A 24,054-nucleotide genomic window follows, 5' to 3' on the forward strand; every position below is an offset into this window, starting at 1 on the left:
AAATTTACTAGACCCAACAGAGGGCGGGGAAAATCCGTTTTTTGCACAGGATTAAAAAACCCCAACCGGCGTGGATCAAGAACCTGGATCCTTCCTTGTCTAGAAAGTGGACTCCTGGGTCATTTTGACCAAATTTAGCCATGCTGGAGCGAACAGAAATTCATTCCATTTGTCCATCTCTCATGCAGGTCCCACAACCTCTCCCATATTCCCCAAATCCTGTGTCAAAGGTTCTCCTCCAAACACACCAAGCCACGAAGCACAATTAATGAGGGAGGTTTATTCCACACACAATATAAGCAGCACAGACTAGGGTTCACGTTATGTGTAGCAGCAACTGGCTTTGTTACCCAGGTCACTTTCGACTTTTTCTACTGTTCGGTGGCCAGCAAAGATTCTCTGGAAGACCCGATGAGGCAGCAGTGTCTATCGCCATGACGGCAAAGCTATGGCATCCAGAGGCCTTGCCCCAGCCCAGCTGGGCCTCCACTTCCCACCGGCCAGCTGGTCTTTGGGCCTCTCCCATTGCATGGTCTTTGGGGGGGCACTCAAATTGCATTTTGGGGCCCTCGCGTAGCACCCCCTTGCCCCATTTTGGCTTCCAGGTTGGTGCAGGAGGCCTTCTGTTTTGGGCTTGGGAAGCCTCCTGCGCCAACCTGGAAGCCAAAAATGGGCAACGAGGGTTGGGGTGCATGCACGGGGGAGTCGCACGCCTGCATAGGGGGAGGGGTGCATGCACAGGGTCATGGGTCGCGTGCGCATTGCATTATGGGTGCGGGCGCACTTTGGGCACATGACAACAAAAAGGTTGGACCATCCCTGGACTATCTGCTTCTACAAAATAGGGCGGCGAGGGCTAACCTTTCTGTTGCTGCGGGGCCGAAAGTGCATGCGCGCGCACCCATAATGCAATTCCTGGGTGAGCTCCCCCATGCCTCGCTGTGCATGTCCGTGTGGCCATGTGCGCCGCACCCCCTGCGCATGCACACGCAACCCTCCCCACTTCCCCAGCTCCCTCCCCCACGCACAACTTCCCATGCATTTGCCCCGCCCCTTGCATGCGCAGCAGACCTGAAAACCAGCTGACCCCTTGCATGCGCGGTAGAGCTGAGCTGGGGTGACGGCTCTGGGTGCTACTTGTGGCACTCGTTGGCCATCGCGGAAATAGGGGGCGACCCATCACCAAAACCCAGCTGTCCCTTTAACGCTTTTCAAAGGCGGCGTTATGGAAGTGAACCATCACTATGGTGCAAGAGGCTAGGGAAGGGGAGGGCAGGAGGGAGAACAAAACCCAAAACGTGACGCTTCGTCCCCACTCTTGTTTGTAACCACTTTCCTCCCCCCCCCCCCCGCCCGCTCCAACGTGGCGCCATTTGACTCAGGGTTTATTGACTCGGCCTAACTTTGATGCCCGTGGAAAGGAAGGAACGTTACTTCTAAAGTGCTAATAAATAATGACGTTCTGGATACAAAGATGCCGATGGTCCCCTTGCCCATCAGCTGCTACCCATGGAGTGGCAGAATCCGGATGTTCTTGGCAGGTAAAGAGTTTGTATCATGAGACCTTCGCGAGAAGAGAGTGGCTGAAACTGACCGGATCACTCTCTGCGAGAAGATGATCAGTAGGGCCAGTAGTTCCAGTAGCCGGAAAACACGGCAATCTGGGAGGGGGAAAGAAGAACACAAATAGGAGATCAAAAGTTGGTGGGCGATTGGGAGTTAGTTCCCTGTTGTTCAGCAGAGTCAAATCTGTAATGGGGAACATATCCTTGACTGACATTTCCCTCCAAAAAGGAAGTACTGCCTGGTTTTTAGGCAAGGAGAGAAGCAACTTAGAACTGAGGAGAAACTTCCTGACAGTTAGAACAATTCATCAGTGGAACAACATGCCTCCAGAAATTGTGAATGCTCCAACACTGGAAGTCTTTAAGAAGATGTTGGATAGCCATTTGTCTGAAATGGTATAGGGTTTCCTGCCTAGGCAGAGGGTTGGACTAGAAGACCTCCAAGGTCCCTTCCAACTCTATTATTCTGTTCTATTAAAACACCCCTGATCTAAACCATGTCTTTCAGTGATATTTACCAGTGAAGAACCATTCCATCAAATAACCAACTCTTTAGATTTGCACAATGCCCTGAGAAACATAAACTGGACCGTGCTTGTTGAATTCACACAACACATTCATCCTCCCCAAAAGGAATCATGATTAAAGATTCATAAGGAATTAAACAAGATTACTCAAGGAGAGAAGCAACCCAGAACTAAGGATTCTTGACAGTTAGAACAATTCATCAGTGGAACAGAAGTTGCCTCCAGAAGTTGTAAATGCCCCAACACTGGAAGTCTTTAAGAAGATGTTGGATAGCCGTTTGTCTAAAACGGTATAGGGTTTCCTGCCTAGGCAGGGGGTTGGACTAGAAGACCTCCAAGGTCCCTTCCAACTCTGCTATTGAATTAAAAGAAACGACGTCTCCCTGTGTGCCTCACCTTATCCTTGAGCTGCTGGCAAAGCTGCAGGGAGACGGTGAAGAAAACAAGGGCATCGTTCAGCCAGGGCACCACACATTCCACCTTGTGTACGTGGCTGACTTCGTATCTTTGGTTACCGTACTCGCTGCGGAAGGAGAGAAAGAGGCTTCTGCTTTCAGTGGCGCGACACAGAGAGAAAACATCTGCTTTCTGGCCCCAAAGGGAAGCCCTCCAGAAGGTGCAGTGGTACTTACAACATCGCCCCGGGGTTATGCAGGATGGACCCTCCAGCTGGCCGGAAATTCTGGGGGGAAAAAAACACAAAATTGGAGAATCCGATTTCTAGGGATTTGGTTTTGCATGGAGATCCTGCCTAGGTGACGCTGTTTTCGGTCCCAAGAGGTAGACCAGAAAGATTAAAAACTGCTTTCATGGTGTGGCTGTCTCAAGCAGGGGGTCTCCAACCTTGGCAACTTTAAGACTTGTGGACTTCAACTCCCAGAGTCCACGAGTCTTAAAGCTGCCAAGGTTGGAGACCCCTGGTCTAACAATAATAAGGTAAAGGTTCCCCTCGCACATCTGTGCTAGTCGTTCCTGACTCTAGGGGGCAGTGCTCATCTCCGTTTCAAAGCCGAAGAGCAAGCGCTGTCCGGAGACGTCTCCGTGGTCATGTGGCCGGCATGACTAAATGCCGAAGGCGCACGGCGCACTGTTACCTTCCCACCAAAGGTGGTTCCTATTTTTCGACTTGGAATTTTAGTTGCTTTTCGAACTGCTACGTTGACAGAAGCTGGGACAAGTAATGGGAGCTCACTCCGTTACGTGGCGCTGGGGATTCGAACCGCCGACCTGCCGGCCTTTCTGATCAACAAGCTCAGCGTCTTAGCCGCTGAGCCACCGCGTCCCACTAAGGTTGATAAGGGACACATTAAAAAATTGAGTAACTGCTGCTGGAAAGGTTATTTTAAACACAGGTTATTTTTTTGACCAAAGTTAACATCGTTGAAAAGTCATAAAATGGGCCCCCTCCGTAAAGAGCAGAAGGAAAAGGCCTCAAAGGACAGGAAGAAAAGCCGTTACCAAGGCAACGGCTAGATAAGAAGGGCTTGGGCCCAGAAAATATCTTGAGAAAACATTTCAGAAAGACATCTCACTATTTCACATGAAGATAAAGACGAGGAGGGGAAAATACATTCAGATTTGCAAGATTATGTTACTACAGCAAGTACAGCCAAAGGAGTCCCAACTTGCATGACGTTAAGAGTATAGAATTGTAGGGCTGGAAGGGACCTTGGAGGTCTTCTAGTCCAGCTCCACCCACCCCCTAAGCAGGAGACCTTGTACCATCCCAGTCAAACAGGTGTCCATTCCATTTTTGAAAATCTCCAGCAATGGAGGACTCCCAAGTCCATAAGTTGAGGCGATCAACTTATGCTCCAAAGCACCGAAAGGCAGGACAAGAAACAATGGATGGAAACTAACTAAGAGAGAAGCAACCTGGAATTAAAGAGAAACTTCCTAACAGTGAGAACAATTAACCAGTGGAAGAGCTTGTCTCCAGAAGTTGTGGGTGCTCCATCACTGGAGGAAGAGAAGAGAAGAAGGGAGGGAAGCGGAGAGAAGAGGAAAGGAGAGAAGGAAGGGGAGAGAAGAGGAAAGGAAAAGAAGAAGAGATGAAGGGAAGGAAAGCAAAAGAAGAAGAAGGGAAGGAAAGGAAAAGAAGAAGAGATGAACGGAAGGGAAAGAAGGATGAAGGGAAGGGAAGGAAAGGAAGAAAAGATGAGAGGAAGGGAAAGAAGGATGAAGGGAAGAAGAGATGAATGGAAGGGAAAGAAGAAGAAGGGAAGGAAAGGAAAAGAAGAAGAGATGAACGGAAGGGAAAGAAGGATGAAGGGAAGAAGAGATGAACGGAAGGGAAAGAAGGATGAAGGGAAGAAGAGATGAATGGAAGGGAAAGAAGAAGAAGGGAAGGAAAGGAAAGGAAGAAGAGATGAACGGAAGGGAAAGAAGGATGAAGGGAAGAAGAGATGAATGGAAGGGAAAGAAGAAGAAGGGAAGGAAAGGAAAGGAAGAAGAGATGAACGGAAGGGAAAGAAGGATGAAGGGAAGAAGAGATGAATGGAAGGGAAAGAAGAAGAAGGGAAGGAAAGGAAGAAGAGATGAACGGAAGGGAAAGAAGGATGAAGGGAAGAAGAGATGAATGGAAGGGAAAGAAGAAGAAGGGAAGGAAAGGAAAGGAAGAAGAGATGAGAGGAAGGGAAAGAAGGATGAAGGGAAGGGAAGGAAAGGAAGAAGAGATGAGAGGAAGGGAAAGAAGGATGAAGGGAAGAAGAGATGAGAGGAAGGGAAAGAAGGATGAAGGGAAGAAGAGATGAACGGAAGGGAAAGAAGGATGAAGGGAAGAAGAGATGAATGGAAGGGAAAGAAGAAGAAGGGAAGGAAAGGAAAGGAAGAAGAGATGAACGGAAGGGAAAGAAGGATGAAGGGAAGAAGAGATGAATGGAAGGGAAAGAAGAAGAAGGGAAGGAAAGGAAAGGAAGAAGAGATGAGAGGAAGGGAAAGAAGGATGAAGGGAAGAAGAGATGAATGGAAGGGAAAGAAGGATGAAGGGAAGAAGAGATGAATGGAAGGGAAAGAAGGATGAAGGGAAGGAAAGGAAAGGAAGAAGAGATGAAAGGGAAGGAAAGGAAAAGAAAGGAAAGAACAGTCATCTGTCTGTAGTTGTACAGAGGGTTGGACTAGAAGACCTCCAAGGTCTCTTCCAGCTCTATTCTATTTTAAAAAAATATTGCTCTCCAACGGATCTCTCAAGTGACCACAAAAGAGAGCTGCTATGAAGAGACAACACACTCAGCCCTCCGCTTACGACCACAACTGAGCCCAAAATTTCTTGTTGCTAAGCGAGGCGGCAGTTAAGGGAGTCTTGCCCCATTTCAACGAACTTTCCTGCCGCGGCCGTTAAGTGAAACTGACTTCCCCCATTGACTCTGCTCGTCGGAAAGTGGCGAAAGGGGGAAATCACACAATCCCGGGGATGCTGCACCCGTCGTAAATCTGAACCCGTTGCCGAGCATCCCGATGTTGACCGCATGACCATGGTCGTTAAGTGTGGAAAAAAACGATCCTAGGTCACGTTTCCCCAGGGCCGCTGTAAACTTTGAGTGGTCCCTAAATAAATGGCTGTTTAAGCGGAGGACTAGCCAAGCGTCTAGGAGGGAATCTGGGATTTTCCCTGCAGCTGCCTCCTTCCGTACCTTGGTGGAACTGGGCTGCAGAGGATGCAACTGGTAGACCGTTAAGCAGACCTTGTTTAGGTTGATATAGAAATTCACCAGGAGGTCTGAAGGCAGCGATGGAGTGAACATTTTCTGGAGAGGAAAAAAGAGTTAGAAACCCAGCATATTAACATACTTCATTAACAGCCGGCATTCTGAATTATCTATTTTCTCACCCTCCAAAGCAGGGGTGTCAAACTCAAGGCCAGGGGGTGCAGATCCAGCCCACAGGGGTGCTTAGATCTGGCCCGTACTGGTGCCTGCCGGGAGCACCAGATACAGTTGGGCACCCAAATTTTCAGCCTCTTTTAAGCGGGGTGTGGGGTGTGTGTGACATACTCAGAAAAATAAGGTACATTCAAAAGAAGACAAAAGGAGAAATGTTTCCCCTTTTGCATTTGAGCAGTGGAAGAAGGGGCAGGAAAGGAGAAAGGGAAGAAGGAAAGAAAAAGAGGGGAAGATGGGAAGAGAGCCAGGAAGGGAAAATAAGGAAAGAGGGGAAGGAAGAAGGAAGGAGAATGAAGAGGGAAGGAAATGGAAAGAGGGGGGGGGGAGGCAGGAGGGGGGGAGGAAGGAAGGAAGGAAGATGAAGGAAAGCTGATGAAAAAAGGAAGACATGGGAGGGAGGGAGGAAGATGAAGGAAAGCTGAAAGCTGATGAAGGAAGGAAGAGAAGAGGGAGGAGGAAGGAAGACGAAGGAAAGCTGATGAAGGAAGGAAGAGAAGAGGGAGGAGGAAGGAAGACGAAGGAAAGCTGATGAAGGAAGGAAGAGAAGAGGGAGGAGGAAGGAAGACGAAGGAAAGCTGATGAAGGAAGAGAAGAGAGGAAGTAAGGAAGATGAAGGAAAGCTGATGAAAAGGAAGGCAAGGGAGGGAGGGAAGAAGGAAGGAAGGAAGATTATAATGCGAGGGAGGGAGGGTCTGGGGGAAGTCCTGCCTTACTACATGGCCACCACAGGTGTCCCTGGCATCAGTGACGTCGAGCTGGCCACGCCCACCATGCCCCCTGAGGTCACATACACCACCTTAATGCAGCCCTCAATGAAATTGAGTTTGACACCCCTGTGCTAAAGCTCCCCCCGCCTCCAATGTTACCGTAAGCCCACTGCTGGCGATCTCTGGCAAGCTCAGAGTGGCAGGCGTGGTGAGACGATTCCGAGCTCGGGTCAGGTGCAACATCACAGCATCCATCAGCTGCGGCGAATAAGGGAGGGGGGGGGGGAAACAGCACTCTCAGTCTTGCTCAGGTTGAACTGGAAATGGGGTTGCTGTCAGCCCCCCCCACTGCCCCCCCCAGAAAAGGAAGTCAACTCCACCAAACAATTAACAGAACATCAGAGATGGAAGGGACCTTGGAGGTCATCCAGTCCAACCCCCTGCTCAAGCAGGAGACCCTAAAACCATGACGGCGAATGTAAAATAAAATAAATAATAAAAAATAAAAAATAATAAAATAAATAATTAATAATTAATAATAAAATAAATAATAAATGATAAAACAAAATAAAATGCAAAATAAAAGATAAAATAAAAAATAATAAAATAAAATAGATAAAACAAAAATAAAATTTTAAAAGTGTAAAATAAAATAAATAATAAAATAAATAATAAAAAATAAAATAATAAAATAAAATGTACAATTAAATATAAAATAAAATATAACATAATAAAATAATAAAATAAAATAATGAAATAAAACAAAACATAGTAAAATAAAATAATAAAATAAATAAATATTAAAAGAATAAAAGTAGAAATTCCAGTTAAGGTAAAATTATGCTTAAAAGATGAGGAGAGAGGGAAAAGGGTTTTTTTTTTTGGCCGAAAGCCAGAATTTCTGATAAAACCCACCCCTAGAGAACCATGGGTTCGCTTAACAATCATGGTGATTCACTTAAGGACCGCTGCAAAAAAAGAGGTCTAAAATCATGCCAGTGTGGTGAGGACCCGTTTCACGACTGCCCTGACCTACGACTGCAATTCCCGGCTTTAATGAGGGTCCTAGGTGGAGGGTCCTGACTGACGAATTTGGGTTTCAGAACTGCTCAAACGTTCTCTGGTTGGCTCTGGTGGATAGTTTGGAAGCAGAGTCCTTGGCTCACCTTGACAACCTCACTTCCTGTCTTGAACTGGTAATTGGCGCTCCGGTTGGTAAGCAGGTAGACCGCTTGGTTGACGTGGTTCCTGGCATCCTGAATCTGAAAAAGAAACCAAACACGGATAAGAGACACAGACAGACAGACACACATATACACACATGGCCCAGATTCAGTCTAGGAGACACATTTGGTTATTTGTTTATATATATATAGAGAGAGAGAGAGAGAAAGAGAGAGAGAGAGAGGGAGAGAGAGAGAGAAAAGGAGAGAGGGAGGGAAATAAGAGATAGATAAATAGAGATAGGTACACAAATACATATATACATATATATATATTTGTTTGTTATCGTAGATTTTCACGTGTGCGCAAGCCATCTTTTCTTTTGGACTTCAGGCCTGCCACATTTTCTACTCTCTACTTTCCATTGTGGGAAAATGGGAGAGGGGGGGGATTATATGGAGTTGGGTGATATGTAGCCATAACGACATTCTTCTTAGAAACTCAAGGTCACCTTTGTCTCTGCACCTGGCTGGAACTGGATGGGAGGAATCTGTCTTCGTGGCGGTGGAAGATTGGACCATGGGATGAACTTGTGGGTGTGGAGGGCAGGATCTTGAATTTTCAACTGGGTGGGAAAACCGGGAAGTTTTCAGATTCGGGTTTTCCCAGATGTGCCAACGTGGCTCTCTTCATAAATTGGAACTTTGAGGAATCCTTTGCCTCGGATTCTGATCTAATTTTAGATGCTATTTGGAACCCTGACATTAACCCGTGTGTGTGTGTGTGTGTGTGTGTGTGTGTGTGTTCTCTCTATTTGCAACCTTCCCAGCTGGCCTCCAACAAGCGAAGTCAATGGGGAATCCAGCAAGGGAAAGATTGCAAATAACAACCTCTTATGATCTGCACCATTCTGACCAGGATAACTTTCTCCAAAGCTTTCTCCAAACCTTAAGCCTTCCCAACCAACAAGCAAGTTTGAAGGAGGTTAGAGGCCATTGCAGCAGGATACAGCTGCCCTCTGGCTGATTTGGAAGCGAGTCAACATCTCTCTTATGTACAGGATAACAAGCCGAGAGGTGTTGTGTCAACATTTCCCTTCACGCTGAGGTCTTTGTACTTTCTTGACTGCAGAAGTCTAAAAATCTGCGGTTAGTTCCCAGATCTAGCCTAATTTTGATCTGCTTTTTCATCGAGGCAATATTTCAAATGCAGACTTCCATCTCGGCAACTTGGGTTTAAAAAAAAAAAAGTAACAAAGAATTTAGTTTTGGGTAGGGAGTTGAAAATGTCCTAAGGGGAGAAAGTTAAGAGTAATTTGGAAAACTCCTGGATGTTTGGAAAGTGGAAAAGTTCACGTGTTCTCTTTTCTCTTCGGTTTTTATTCCCCCACTAGCTGATAACCCAGCATTGCCCGGTTATTTATTTATCCTAATCCTGTATTAGACAGGATTTTTTTTTAAAAAAAATTATTTACAAACATGTAAAATACACACACACACAAAACTTAGACGTACACCTCATTTACACAATACAATATGAACAGGAGCTTCCTGTTCTTTCTAATAGCAATTGCCAATCGATATCGCTTACCTTATATTGTTTCCCCTTCTATTATATTTCATTTGCATTTCACCATTCTTAACCCTCTTATTTTACTCATCTGTCTGCTATATTGGCTGATTACCTCTAGTAAATTTAAACCACTTGGATACATATATATGTGTTAATTCTCCTTAACTACTATTTTTGGGCTTTGTTGTCTTCCTTCATTGATCCTTGTTTCTTTCCTTCATCCACCTATACCATTTATCCCATATCTGGTAGTATTCTGTTTCTTCTTTTCCCTGGATTTCTTTAGATGGGATTTCTAATGTTGGATTTCCTCCCTTACCAGAGGGAGCCCCCTTATGGAGTATTGTGAAGCCGTTACCATGGCAACTCCACTGCGTGGCACAATAGAAGCCATTTTAAGACACAACAGGCTGTATCTTAACAGAACAGACACCCCGAGGAATGTTAGGGGTGCCTTTAACCCCATAGTATTTGTTTCCAGAGAGTAAGTCATCTGTGTACCAAGTTTGGTTGAAATTGCTTGAGGCATTCCAGAGTTATGCTGGAACACACCCAAGGACACACAAATTCCTTTAAACAGGAAGAGAGATTCACCAAAGATCAAAACACGAAACTTACTTGCTGGAGTTTCCACTGTTTGTCCTCCCGGAAGGCGAAGTGTACCAGCTGGTTATTTCTGGGCATCTTCAAGTTAATGTCCTGTAAAAGGGAGAGGAGGGGGGAAAGGAGCACAGAAACCTGTTAGATCACGCAAGCTTCCTTCCAGAATTCAGATCCAGCCAACCTTTTCCTTCCCCATCTAATTTCCAGCAGGGGAAGTTAAATTCCCACACTTGACAAACAAAACGAAACCGAGAAATAAAAGATGCTGTGAAGATGCTGGATTATCAAGTAAAGAATACTGGAAATATTTCCTGAGCTGCATTTGCAAGACGATGCCTCTTGTCCCTTTATGTGTGTGTGTGTGTGTGTGTGTGTGTTTCATTCTGTTTCTCTCTCTCTCTCTCTCTCTGTATATATGTCTGTGTTTCTATCTATCTATCTATCTATCTATCTATCTATCTATCTATCTACCCATCTATCATCTATCTATCTATCTATCTATCTATCTATCTATCTATCTATCTATCTATCTATCTACCTACCTACCTACCTACCTACCCATCTATCTATCTATCTATCTATCATCTATCTATCTATCTATCATCTATCTATCTATCTATCTATCTATCTATCTATCTATCTATCTATCTATCTATCTATCTATCTATCATCTATCTATCTATCTATCTATCATCTATCTATCTATCATCTATCTATCTATCTATCTATCTATCTATCTATCTATCATCTATCTATCTATCTATCTATCTATCTATCTATCTATCTATCTATCTATCTATCTATCGTATCTTTGGCTTTCCATTCTCCCCAAACAATTAACCAGTGGAACAGCTTGCCACCAGAAATTGTAAATGCTCCAACACTGGAAGTCTTTAAGAAGAGACTGGATAGTCACTTGCCTGAAATGGCATGGGGTCTCCTGCTTGAGCAGGGGGTTGGACTAGAAGACCTCCAAGGTCCCTTCCGGTTCTATTCTATTCTACCCTATATGTTGAGAAGCTGCAAGATTTTGCAAGAAGCAGCTAGAGCAAAAGGGGGAAAAACCCCAGTGTTGTTTGGCAATTGGCCAGTCTCATTCTGCGTGTCTCTCTCTATTTATACATGTGTGTGTAAGTTTCTGCCTGTCTATCTGTTTCATTCTGTTTCTCTTTCTCTCTATATATGTGTGTTTCTATCTTTTTTATAAAGATTTTTTTTATTTTTGAATAAACACAGACAAAACACAGCCCCCCCCCCCACAAAACCATCTTCCATTACAAGTTGTAGAAAGTGTGTCGATTGGTTACAAAAACTTCCGTGCATCCCTTCCACAGTCATCACCTACAATTCATATCAAATCATATATTTTAAATCAAAACGTCACGTTAGCTCCTCCTCCCATAAGTGTGTTTCTATCTATCATCCATCCATCCATCCATCCACCCACCTACACACCCACCTATCTACCTACCTACCTACCTACCTACCTACCTACCTACCTACCTACCTACCTACCTACCTACCTACCTACCTATTTCTTTCTCTCGGTTTTATTCTCTGTTTCTGTTTCTCTCTCTCCCTCTCCCCCCCTCTCTCTCCTTCTCTATTTCCCAGCAAGAAAGCCTGCACTGAACTCACCGCTTGACACAAAGCATCTCCCTGGAGGGTAAGGACTCCTTTCACCTGGTCGACACTGAAATAAAGACAGGGCATTAATGGGGCAAATTAAATAATGGGGCAGCCTTGCACACAAGCAATCGCACGGTAGCACTACTCCGACATTTGAGGGGCTTCTACAAAGACGAGGTGGGCCGGACTGTTTTCCAATGCACTGAAAGGCAAGAGGAGAAGTAACAGATGGAAACTGACGGAGAAGCAACTTAGATCTAAGGAGAACTTTCCTCACGGTGAGAGCAATTCACCAACTTGTCTCCAGAAGTTGCAGCTGCTCCATCACTGGAGGCTTTCAAAGAGACTGGACAACCGTTTGTCTGAAACGATAGAGGGTCTCCTGCTCGAGCAAAGGGTTGGATTAGTAGACCTCCGAGGTCCCTTCCAGCTCTATTATTTTATACTAGCTGATAACCTAGCGTTGCCCAGGTATTTATTTATAGGGGGAAAATGTCCGGACCAAATGTAATTTCTAATGTTGGATTTTCCCCCCTTACACAGAGGGAGCTCCCTTGTGGAGTACTGTGAAGCTGTTACCATGGCAACTCTACTGCGCTGCACAGTAGAAGCCATTTTACGGCAGTACAGTAGAAGCCGTTTTAAGGCACAACAGGCTGTATCTTAACAGAACACACACATCAAGGGGTGTTAGGGGCGTCTTATCCCCACAGTATTTGTTTCCAGGGAGTAAGTCATCACATACACACACACACACAACCATTTTATATATATAGAAGAAAGAAAGAAAGAAAGAAAGAAAGAAAGAAAGAAAGAAAGAAAGAAAGAAAGGGAAGGAGGGAGGGAGGGAGGGAGGAAGGAAAGAAGGAAGGAAGGAAGGAAGGAAGGAAGGAAGGAAGGAAGGAAGGAAGGAAGGAAGGAAGGAAGGAAAAAGATAGAAGATGAAGAATGAAGAAAGAAGATTCTATTCTATTCTATTCTATTCCATTCCATTCCATTCTATGTTTTAGATTCCAAAATGCCCTTTGAAGCCATTTAGAGAGATTGGAAGTGTCTGGTTTGAGCCAGGGCACAAGCAGTAGATCAGATACAAATAGAGTGATTCTTGTCCAAACAGGGTCAAACTGATTTAGCAACAGGGGCTGGCTCGGTAAGCCCTCGAGATAGGAGCTCCTTGTTGTTTTTACAACAGGACTGCGAATCTCAAACACGCCTGGTGAGGGATTTGCTGACGAAATGCAGGCTGCCTTGAATTCATTTTTTAAAAAATTAAAAAGGACTGTCAGGCTTTGGTTGCAGCTGGTTGATCATCTGGGCGAATGTTCTGCTTAATCAATCCCCAGACGCAGGAAAGAGATGAAAGGCTTCTCACACAGGGAACTCATTTCCCTTTCAAGAGAAGACGGCATTAAATCAACAGCCCTGCTCTTCTGCATCCGTTCTCAGCTGCTTGGGAGAGAATAGCAATGGCACTTTGATTTATATACCGCTTCAGAGCGCTTTTCCAGCCCTCTCTAAGCGGTTTACAGAGTCAGCCTCTTGCCCCCCAACAATCTGGGTCCTCATTTTACCCACCTCGGAAGGATGGAAGGCTGAGTCGACCTTGAGCCTGGTGAGATTCGAACTGCTGGCAGTTGGCAGAATTAGCCTGCAATACTGCATTCTAACTACTGTGCACCAAGAACCCAAACTGTACAGTATATTACAACCTATTCAATGAAATAACAAACGTATAAGAATGATGAATGTAAAGAAGAATAACAATTATGTGAATGTATACTTAAAATGGTATGTAAGACAAAATAAAAAATAAAAAATTCTTTGGAAAAAAAAATAAAGTCCAATACTTACTTGGAACTCCCTAGGATAAAGTTTTCCTGTTTTACAGGCCCTTCGGAGCTGCCGGTTGGCAAATTAAACCGATGGGAAGCTTCCTGGGTGAGAAAGAGAAGGAAGAGGAAATAGGGCCAGAGGCATTAGTAGCTCTGAATGTTTCTTTTCCCGGAGACAAAGGAAGTGAAAGCAGCATCCTGTTGTCTGCAAGGTAAAGCTAAAGGGCAAACCCTTCTAGCCCTGATGATGTTACCTAGTTGGGTCATGAAATGTTTGCAAGAAAACCACCAAGGTCAGCGAGCACCAAGGTAAAGGTAAAGATTCCCCTCGCACACATGTGCTAGTCGTTCCCGACTCTAGGGGGCGGTGCTCATCTCTGTTTCAAAGGCGAAGAGCCAGCGCTGTCCGAAGACGTCTCCGTGGTCATGTGGCCGGCATGACTCAATGCCGAAGGCGCACGGAACACTGTTACCTTCCCACCAAAGGTGGTTCCTATTTTTCTACTTGCATTTTTTACATGCTTTCAAACCGCTGGGGATTCGAACCTCCCAACTGCTGACCATTCTGATCGACAAGCTCAGCGTCTTAGCCACTAAGCCACTGCGTCCTCTATCAGAGGTATTAGTAGCTGCAAATATTACTTTTCCCCAAGTCAAAGAGAGTAAAAGTACCATCCTGTTGTCTGCAAAAAAAAAAAAACTCACAAAGCCAAGGATGCAAAGCATCCATTCCAGCCCTCGCTTCCATTAGCCAGCTTTTCACCACTGCGAGTTAAATTCAACTCACTCATTCAAGATGTGTTCTAGGCCTGCCAGATCAATATGATGAATAAATCATTAGTATTCTGCTTTGAAATCCCAGCCAAATAACTTCACCCACCCGCCTGGACATGACATAGCGGGCAAAGGAAGAAGGGGGGGGGGGGAAGTGTCCAGCTTCAAAGAGGGCAAGATCAAAAGCACAGTTTCTTTGGGGCTCTTTAAAGCAGCCGTGTCCCTTCCCAGGATGATGTGGCAGCTGTAATGGGCGGTGGCGGCTGTGGCAAGGAAAATGGTAAAACTTGCTTAACGAATTTCTCACTGAGCAAGGTGAATTTTGGGCTCAATTCTGGTCGTACGTCAAGGAGTACCCATGTTAAAACAGCAAAACTGGAAGGAAAAGGCCCCGATCCTTAGAACAATTTTGTTTGTAAGCACCTTTAGGATTTCTTGCAGCTGACGAAGGACGGAGTGAACTTCCTCCCGTAAAAGCCATTTAAATTCTTCTTCCTGAAGAGAGAGAGAGAGAGAGAGAGAGAGAGACAGATCAACAAACTATTTACTAAGACTGTATTACTATTATTCTTCTCATCCTTCCTGTTACCTATCTCCTTCCACTTATGACGATAACCTTGTTGCATGTATGTTTACGATTTACATTGTTTTAATCAGTTTCCTAATATTTGATTGTTTATTTAGTATCCTATGACTATCACTTAAGTGTTGTATGCTTGAAGTGTGTGGTGGTGGTGGTGGTGGTGGTGGTGTGTGTGTGTGTGTGTGTGTGTGTCACATTTGTGCTGATAAATAAATAAAGGGAGACTAGTATAGGTCTATTTCAAGCTATTTAGCTCTCATCAGCTAGCCATACCCTTACTGGGATTTAAACCTGGCTATCTGATGAGAGCTAAATAGCTTGAAATAGATCTATACTAGTCTCCCTTTATTTATTTATCAGCACAAATGCAACACAAATGTAACAAGGCAACATAAAAAAATGGCTTTCTACCTGGATGGCTCCTAGGGTGAGCCGATAGACAGAAAAGGGAAGCAGTATGCTCCCTCCCATATTTGGGAATACCAGGGGTTGTGACACAATACATACATACATACATACATACATACATACATACATACATACATTACACTGAAATCATATGCACCAAACACAAATTCCTTGTGTGTCCAATCACACTTGGCCAATAAATTATCCTAATCCTATCCTATCCTATATCCTATCCTATCCTGCATTATCACTGCCCCTTTCTGCAAACTGTATTCAAATTAGGAATCCCACACACCACAATAGGCTAAAAGGTTTCATAAGATGCCACTGAGTACGTATGGGGTTTTATGATGCGCAGGGACCAAATTTAGCTGTGGGCTCTGCATGTACTGAAAATAAAATGCATCTCATTTGGGTAAGAGGTTCGATAAACGCAGAAGCAGCACATCACAACCCCAAAAAGGTACGTAGCTAGTCCTCAACTTACAACCATTCATTTTGTGGCCACTGTTAGTACTTGTTAGTTGGTTATTTTTCCTTTCTGTATATTATTACCCAGCATCCATTACTTTGAGTTGGGTGGCCATGTAAATAAATAAATAAATCCATAAAAGGACAATGAATATAGTTGAAGGACAATGGGATAGATTTTAACCAGGTTTCTTTCCAAGGGCACCTTGGTCGTTGTTCAGCTGGTAAAGACAAATAAATTCCTCTAGAAGGCTGTCATCCCTGACAATTTAAACACCACTTTAATCATTAACTTGTGCCAATATTCACGAGCCTGCAGTCTCGGATGAGAAAGCAAAGGAACAAAATACAGGTTAATCCTCAACTGATGGACCTTGACAAAGCTACTCAGAATCAAAATTCACGGTGGCAAAAATCATTTTGGGGGAAAAAAATGCATATGTGGTTAGAAAAAAAAAATGTTAACACAGCATATAGATTTTAAACCAGCACTATTTTTGTTAGGCAGAATACCACAAAAATACAATAAAGGGAGTACAGATTTGATATTGTTATATTTTCACAACGGCAAGAATTGTATTTGGGCAACATTGGAAAAGCGAGGAAACGCCTACAGGAGGAGATGTAATTAAAAAAATATTGGGACTGTGCAGAAATGGTCAGATTTAACACTAAAGAAAAAGAAGACACAGAATACCTTCGAATTTGGCACTTATTTTTATCAATGGCTGGACAACAGAGGTAGAAATTAGGAGAGTGGGATGTAAATGAATTGATTCAGACAGTACACTGTGTGTGTGTGTGTGTGTGTATGTGTGTGTGTGTATATCTATATCAGTAACAACAACAGAGTTGGAAGGGACCTTGGAAGTCATCTAGTCTAACCCCCTGCTCACTAGGGATTCAAACCGAATCCTTAGTACAGGTCAAATTCTGATCGACAAGCTCAGTATCTTAGCCATTGAGCCACCCAGTCAGTCTCAGATATAGAGATATCGATATATAGATATGTGTGTGTATGTATACAATTTCACAATGGCTCCTCCCTCCCTTCCCATCCCCAAGCAGTCATGGGATCATATTTTGGGTGCCTAGTAACTGGTTTTTGGCACCGTCCCACAGTCTTGTGACCACGATTTACAACTTTTTTTAAAAAATCGGAACATTCATTTATTTCCTGTTTCTGCAAAAAACACCCATTGCAGACAATGATTACATTCACTTAATGACCATAGGGATTCGCTTAATGGCAGCGTAAAAAGAAAAAAAACCAGCAACCCCCAAAAGTCATAAAATTGGATGTGGTCATTTGGTGACTCGCTTAACGACTGGCACAATTTATGACCCTAATTCCAGGCTCAATTACGGTCATTAAGTCTGGGATTACCTGTAACTATAACCCACCAGTGAGGAGGCCTTTGTTATTATCCCCCTTGGACAGAACTTGCTTTTTATTTTATTTTATTTTTTTAAAGGAAGATTCAGGCACGATTTGACATTCAGATGAGAAACTTGCAAAAAATAATAATAATAATAAATCCCCTGTTGTAGATAAGACTACAAAGCGAAGTAAAAAAAAAAAAAAATTCCAGGATTTGCTTTAAAAAAAGGAAGATGAAAACAACACGTCCTTTTTCTGTTGCCGTAGGTAGGGGAAGTATAATTTCCTTGTAAATTCGACAACATTCTTCAACTACCGTATTTCCCCGAAAAGAATACCCTCCTCGGATAATAAAGCTCAATCGGGCTTTTGAGCGCAGGCGGTAAAGTGTAAAAGTATTTCAGCGCATGCCCAGCCGGTCCCCGCCATTTCCTCTGGCTGCTTGCCATGCAAACGACACGAGGCGGGGGAAAGGGAGGGGGGAACATGCTCCACACACCCCACATGCCCTTACCTAACAGCCGCTCCCGCAACCCCCCCTAACCACCGCGCCCCCCTCCTGTCACCCTAATGGCCGCATGAGGTGACCATGCTCGCCGCCTCCTGCACGTCAAAAATAAGGTAAGACCTCCCTGAAAATAAGGCCAAGCGCTTATTTGGGGGTGGGGGTATCAAAAGAAAATAAAACCCTGTCTTATTTTGGGGGGAATATGGCATTCTTTTGCCATACGAATTATTTTAAGCAAGTTGCTTTCGCTGTTCCGAAGCCTCTGGCCAATTTTAGCAGCTCCTCTCCTAATCTGTAGGAAACAAGGACCGTCTGTCCCAATACGCCAAAGGCAGACTGTACTTCCATTGTCTACTCCTGGACAGGGAGGAGGTCAGCAAGACATAAGTGTACACAGGACTTGCCAAGATTCCCACAAAGGACATCTGTTAGAAGATGCCTTGAGTGATTTAGGCAAAAAACGTTACGTTAGGCTACCCCAGGGGACGGCAACCTTAAACACCCAAAGAGCCATTAGGACCCGTTTCTCACACAGAAAACACCGGGAGTCACAAAACGCTTCCCGTGCGCCTGACGATTTCCTGAGCGGCGACAAAACGAGCATATGTAGTCGAATTAAACCTTCTGTTTTCTTCTGAAACGTTTCTTTTCTTGGATTTATCTACGGTTCGCCTATAGGTCGAAAAGCTCAATAAATTGCGTGCCGGCAGGCGTCACACAATGGTGATTGTGACATATATTTCGAGCGATAGGGAGCCGCAGCAGAGGGATGAAAGAGCCACATGCGGCTACAGAGCCGTGGGGTTGCTGACTCTGGGCTGCCCCATTTCAACATAATGAAAGACCATTTTAATTATAATTATACCATTTTTGTCAGAGTTTTCAGCAGCAATCACATCCGGGAAGCACACACAAGTGACTGATCGAGCAGGATTCATGAACTTCTTTTCATATATAATCTAACACATGAAATACGTATACAATACCCCAAAGCAGGTTTTCCAACGTGGCAGTGAATACAAGCAAACACAGGCGGGAGGAGGAAGAGAAGAGTTTCAGTTCAGAGCAGCAGACTAGTTTGAGCTCAGCACAGACTCAGAGCTACAGAGCTAAGCCACGCCCAGGCTCCAAACTGTTTCAGCTCCCATTGGCGGACTATGTTACTAAGCCCTATTCCAGTTCATGAATATATCTACACTGACAGTTTCGCTATATACTGTGTAGCCCGCAACCAGAAAAAGTCATTTTCTACAGCTTTTGCCTTAATTTTACCATCCTGCTGCTCTAAAACCAAAGACGAGCTTGGGTAAAAATTAGAATCATATGCCTTAGCACACAATGTCCTGAGAATTTTATAAGAAAGGGGTTTCTGAGCAGTTTTTAAAAGCTTGCTGGATTTATTCCTGCGTGAGAGCATCGACCTAGGAGCCCAGCAATTAAAAGAGTTGAAATACAGAGCCAGTTTGTTCCAGTGGTTAAGGCACCAAGCTAGAAAACAGGGGACACTTCAGACATGTTGGAAGAAATGTCCTTCTGGGCTCAGTTCCAAGTGGGGGAAAAGACACCGGATTCATGGAAGTTGCTTGGAAAGAAGGTTTATTGGTGGCGGATAGGACCACATGGTTTGAGGTCTTGCGGGGGAAAGAGGGTCACGTGCCTTGAAGAAAAAGGGAAGAGATGCTGAGAGTAATCTGGCTTTATGCCCTCTCTGGGCCCCACCCCAGAGCTTCCCATTCCTGTGCAAGAAATGTACTCTGATTGGTGGTCAGATTCCCAGGGGGCGGGGGTCTTAAATAACTTTGTGGGCTGTCTGTCTTTTGAGTCCCAAGCTTGGTTGACTCTTGCTGGGTGATGATGCAATGAAAGGGCTTTGGGATTCTTATTATGGCTCTGCCTGAAGGAGATAGATCTTTGTTATGTAGAATAGACTGGCTCAGGAAGCTGCTTTGTCTTTAAAAACATGTTTCCCCTTTTCTCATCCAGGGAAATATAATATACTGCCTTTTTAATATTTCTTAAAATATTGATTCTTCTAGGAGAAGGGTAGTGCTAACATCCTTCAGACATGAAATATCATTTATAGCTTTTATGTACAATGAGAGCTTATGCACCGAAAACAAATTCCTTATGTATCCATCTTCTCTATTCTATTCTATTCTTCTATTCCTCTCTTCTCTATTCCTCTCTTTTCTCTCTTCTGTTCTATTCTATTCCTCTCTTCTCTATTTTATTCTATTCCTCCCTTCTCTTCTCTCTTCTATTCCTCTCTTCTCTATTCCTCTCTTTTCTCTCTTCTGTTCTATTCTATTCCTCTCTTCTCTCTTCTATTCTATTCCTCCCTTCTCTTCTCTCTACTATTCCTCTCTTCTCTATTCCTCTCTTCTCTTTTCTGTTCTATTCTATTCCTCTCTTCTCTTCTCTCGTTTTCTATTCTATTCCTCTCTTCTCCTCCTCTCTTCTCTATTCCTCCCTTCTCTATTCTATTCCTCTCTTCTATTCCTCTCTTCTTTTCTCTCCTCTACCCTCTGCCTTCTATTCTGTTCTATATCCACCCACTTCCACGGAGTCATCTTCTTTTCTTTCCAAGCCCCCACACCCCACATATCTTCCCCATGGAGTCAGCAGCAGCAGATTGCACAGAGATGACCCCCTCCAGCCCACCAAAGCAGCTGGGGGAGGGCACGTGCTCCAGCCCCAAAGGAGGAAAAGCACTACCAATAATAGATGGACGGTGGGGGGAAAAGGACGGGGAATGGAGGAAGATGGAGAAAAAAAGGAAGACATTGTGCAATATTTATCCTCGGCAATGCCTGGGGAACGGGCTGGCTGTAGGATCCATCCCTGGCTGATGCTTGCAACTGCCCAAAACCAGAACTGACAAATCAGCTTAGTGGAAGTTATTTCAAAGCCTTGGAGGGTGGGGGGGGGGGTGGGGAGATTAAGGGGGTCTTCCAATCTTGGCCTCGTATTGTGAGATACAGAGTTTTGGGGAGGGGGCAAGGAAAGCTGCTGCGGTGTAGGGGTTAAAGGGCTGCCCTGGAAACCAGGAGGCTGTGAGTTCAAATCCTGATTTAGGCATGAAAAGCTGGGTGGGTGATTTTGGATCAGTTTCTCTCACCCAGGCCAGTTTACCTTGCGGGGTTTTTGTTGGGGGAGAATGTGGCTGGCCCTATCCAATATTTCCATGATGGCGTACCTAGGGCACGCGTGTCACAAGTGGCATGCAGTGCCAGCCGTCAGCCCAGCCCAGCTCCACCGTGCATGCATGTATGCTTCCTGTCGGCCAACTGGTCTTCAGGACTCTGCAGCGCATAAGGGGGCGCATGTGAGGGAGACACTCACATTGCATTTTGGGGGTTTGCGCATGTGCAAGCAACCCCCCGCACCGCTTTTGGCCACGGAAGGCCTCCTTCACCAGCTTGGAAGTCAAAAAACGGGCCAAGGGGGGCGGGGCGCATATGCCAGGCTGAGACGCATGCTCCGGGGGTGGGACAGGCTGCATGCATGGGGGGTGTTGGCATTGCATCAATATATCGCTAGCCTGTTAAAAATGTGGTCGCGTCAACAGACTTGGAGATAATAAACCAGGAACTGGAGACCTGCTGTAAAGGTTGCATCATTTCTAAAAAATCATATAATGCTTCCTTTCTTAATAACGTTGCTTTTTAAATTAAAAAAAAACATTAAGGACTGTTTTAAAGCTTTTTTTGCAGGGTTGTTTTTTAAGCGCATGCCTTCTCGTGGGGTTTGGGAAGTGGGTGGCTGCATAAATAGAAAGAATAAGGGGGGGAGGATAATAAGTAGGAGGCGGGAGGATTAGCCACGTTCACCCCCTTGAGTGGCATATGACATGTAGAAATAACAAAATCCAACCATAGTTAGAAAATCCAGATCCTCAGGCAGTCCTCGGCTTACAACAGTTCACTTAAGTGACCGCCGGAAGTTAGAATGGCACGGGGAAAAAGCAACCTACGACCGTTTTCCACAATTACGACCGTTGGCAGCATCCCCACGGTCATGTGGTTAAGATGTGGACGCTTAACAACTCAACTCGTATTTATGACGGTTGCAGTGTCCCCGGGGGTCATGGGATCACCCTTTTGTGACCGTCTGACAAGCAAGGCCCATGGAGAAGCCGGATTCAATTAACGACCATGTGATGACTCATTTAGCAACTTAGGAGATTCACTTCACAACTGTGGCAAAAAAAGGTCATAAAAAAGGGCAAAAGTCACTTTTAAATGTTTCACTGAGCAACAGAGACGTGGGGCTCGTTGCGGTCGTAAATCGAGGACTACGACTGGTGTGGCATTAGGAGAGCAGAGCTCTGGGATTTGGGGCTGCAATGCTGCAGAGGAGCCAGAGGGGGCAGACATGAAACATCAGAAAAGAGAGAGAGAAAGAGAGAGGTTCTGCTGCCCCCTGGTGGTCATCTGGATTTTAGCAGCCCAGATACCACCAACACCCCCTCCCCTTTTAAAACAGGCTTTGGACTCAAACCCAGGGATGAATTGTAACCCCCTCCCCGGTTGCAAAGCAAAAAAAGAAAAAAAGCAAGCGTGGCTTGTGGAACCGACCCAGATCGGAGCCAACCCGGCTTCTCCACCGTTGGCCTACCTCGCAGGGTTGCAAGGGAGGCCTCCGAAGGGCCATTCCTGGAGGCGCCGACCTCCCCCCCATCCCCGTCCCTTCCCCCGCCCCCAGATGCGAAAGCAGCTCCAAGAACCTCGTCCTGGCCGTTATCCCCCTTCGCCCGGCGATGTCACTCGGAGGGCAGTGACGTCACCCGCCCCCACCCTTTCAATGACGTCACGCGCTTCCCCAATCTCTCCTCCCCACACAGACGCCGCATCGATTTCGCAGCTCGGAGGCTCACCAAGACGGCCCGCTCGGCCGGGCTCGCCAGCGCAGCCATCCTCATCCCCGTCGCCGCTGCCGCTGGTTCACCGAGAGACGCCGGGAGCTCTCCAGGGCCGAGGCGTTGCCTGGCTTCCCACCCCTTCTCGCTCCTCATTGGCCGAGCGCCTCTGGCCCCGCCCACATACCCCTGAGGCTCCTCCCCTTCCCAGCCGCTCGGCTTTTCATCGCTGGTTGCGGAGGGGAGTCCGGTGCCAGCATAGGAGGAGTGGGTGTGCCTTGAAGACCACTCCTCGAATGCAGTGGGTTAGACCTGGGTTTTCCAAGCCCAATTTAATAGTAAACCCAGCTGGAAGGGGTCTTGGAGGTCATCTAGTCCAACCTCTTGCTCACGCGGGAGACTTAAGACTAGGGATTCGAACGGCGGACAAGCTCAACGTCTTAAGCCATCTAGCCAGGCTTGGAAAAACCCCAGCGCCCCATTGCATTCGGTGGGGGAGGGGTTGTCCACCGGTATGCCCCCCCCCGCCCCCATCGTAGATGCTCTGCGAACAGCCAGCCGTTCTCCCGATTTGCAATCCGCCACGAAGGCGGGAGGGGAGGGGTTGGGTGCAACATGGCTGCCTGGGGAAGGGTCTCCCCTCCCGTGCTGCGGGGTTTCGTTTTTGCTGCTTTAACCCCGGGTTTGGGTTCAATCGTGGCTTCATCCCCCCTTTTTAAAGGCATAGATCAAATAGGGATTCTGGCATCCAACTTCCATTTTGATGGCATGGAATATGTAATAGGAATAAAATGAAATTAGGAAAGAATAGAATAGAATAGAAAATAGAATAGAATTCTTTATTGGCCAAGTGTGGTTGGACACACTAGGAATTTGTCTTTGGTGCAGATGCTCTCAGTGTACATACATACATACATACATACATACATATTCGTAGATTTTCACGGGTGTAGGTATGCTGGTTTTGTTGTATTGGGGTCTTTTCCCGTGTAAGATTGAGATTGTCTTTGCAACGTTTCGGCAGGATCTCACCTGCCATCTTCAAGTTTGGGCTTAAAATGGGAACGGAGCTGACGTTCCATTTTAAGCCCAAGCTTGAAGATGGCAGGTGAGATCCTGCCGAAACGTTGCAAAGACAATCTCAATCTTACACGGGAAAAGACCCCAATACAACAAAACCAGCATATATATACATACATCAAGAATCGTAAGATTCATAAGTATGCAAATACAGGTGTAGAGTTACACCTAATTCCCTTTTGAAACCTTCTGGCAAGCAGTCCAATGGGGGAAGCCAGATTCACTTAACAACCATGTTACTCACTTAACGACTGCAGTGATTCACTTAACAAATGTGGCAAGGAAAGTCATAAAAGGGGGCAAAAATCGTGTAACCAATTTCTCACTTACCAACATAAATTTTGGGCCATAAATAAAGGACTAGCTTCATTGAACTAATGTTAATTCATTTTAGTACCCTTAAAGCACAGCATGGTAACAATGATAAGCAAATCCTTGATGTTTTTTGCAGAATACTCAATACTGTTTTGCTTTTCTTTATACATTAAAGAACTGTAATGTCTGCAATGTC

The 24,054-nt window shown here is 45.2% G+C and overlaps 1 protein-coding gene across 1 annotated transcript; it reads right to left on the reverse strand.

Moving 5' to 3' along the window:
• Positions 1-260: 260 nt before the first annotated feature.
• On the reverse strand, positions 261-22,655 carry ROGDI (rogdi atypical leucine zipper). Its single transcript, XM_081965331.1, has 11 exons — positions 22,482-22,655; positions 14,678-14,749; positions 13,500-13,582; positions 11,658-11,712; positions 10,035-10,115; positions 7,847-7,942; positions 6,840-6,938; positions 5,725-5,838; positions 2,725-2,774; positions 2,489-2,615; positions 261-1,661 (listed from the first exon to the last, which is right to left on the reverse strand). The coding sequence occupies exons 1-11, from the start codon at positions 22,617-22,619 to the stop codon at positions 1,620-1,622; spliced, it is 957 nt and encodes a 318-aa protein (XP_081821457.1). The 5' UTR covers positions 22,620-22,655; the 3' UTR covers positions 261-1,619.
• Positions 22,656-24,054: the final 1,399 nt, after the last annotated feature.

This window comes from Natrix helvetica (genome assembly GCF_964273705.1).
Source record: "Natrix helvetica genome assembly, chromosome: 13".
Lineage (NCBI taxonomy): Eukaryota > Metazoa > Chordata > Lepidosauria > Squamata > Natricidae > Natrix > Natrix helvetica.

Coding starts and splice junctions, on each gene's coding strand:
- ROGDI (XM_081965331.1), bottom strand. CDS start 22,619: ATGAGGAGCGAGAAGGGGTGGGAAGCCAGGCAACGCCTCGGCCCTGGA. Junction 13,583..14,677: donor AGCTGCAAGAAATCCTAAAG/GTGCTTACAAAC, acceptor TTTCTCACCCAG/GAAGCTTCCCATCGGTTTAA. Junction 10,116..11,657: donor GAGATGCTTTGTGTCAAGCG/GTGAGTTCAGTG, acceptor TCCCTTTTACAG/GACATTAACTTGAAGATGCC.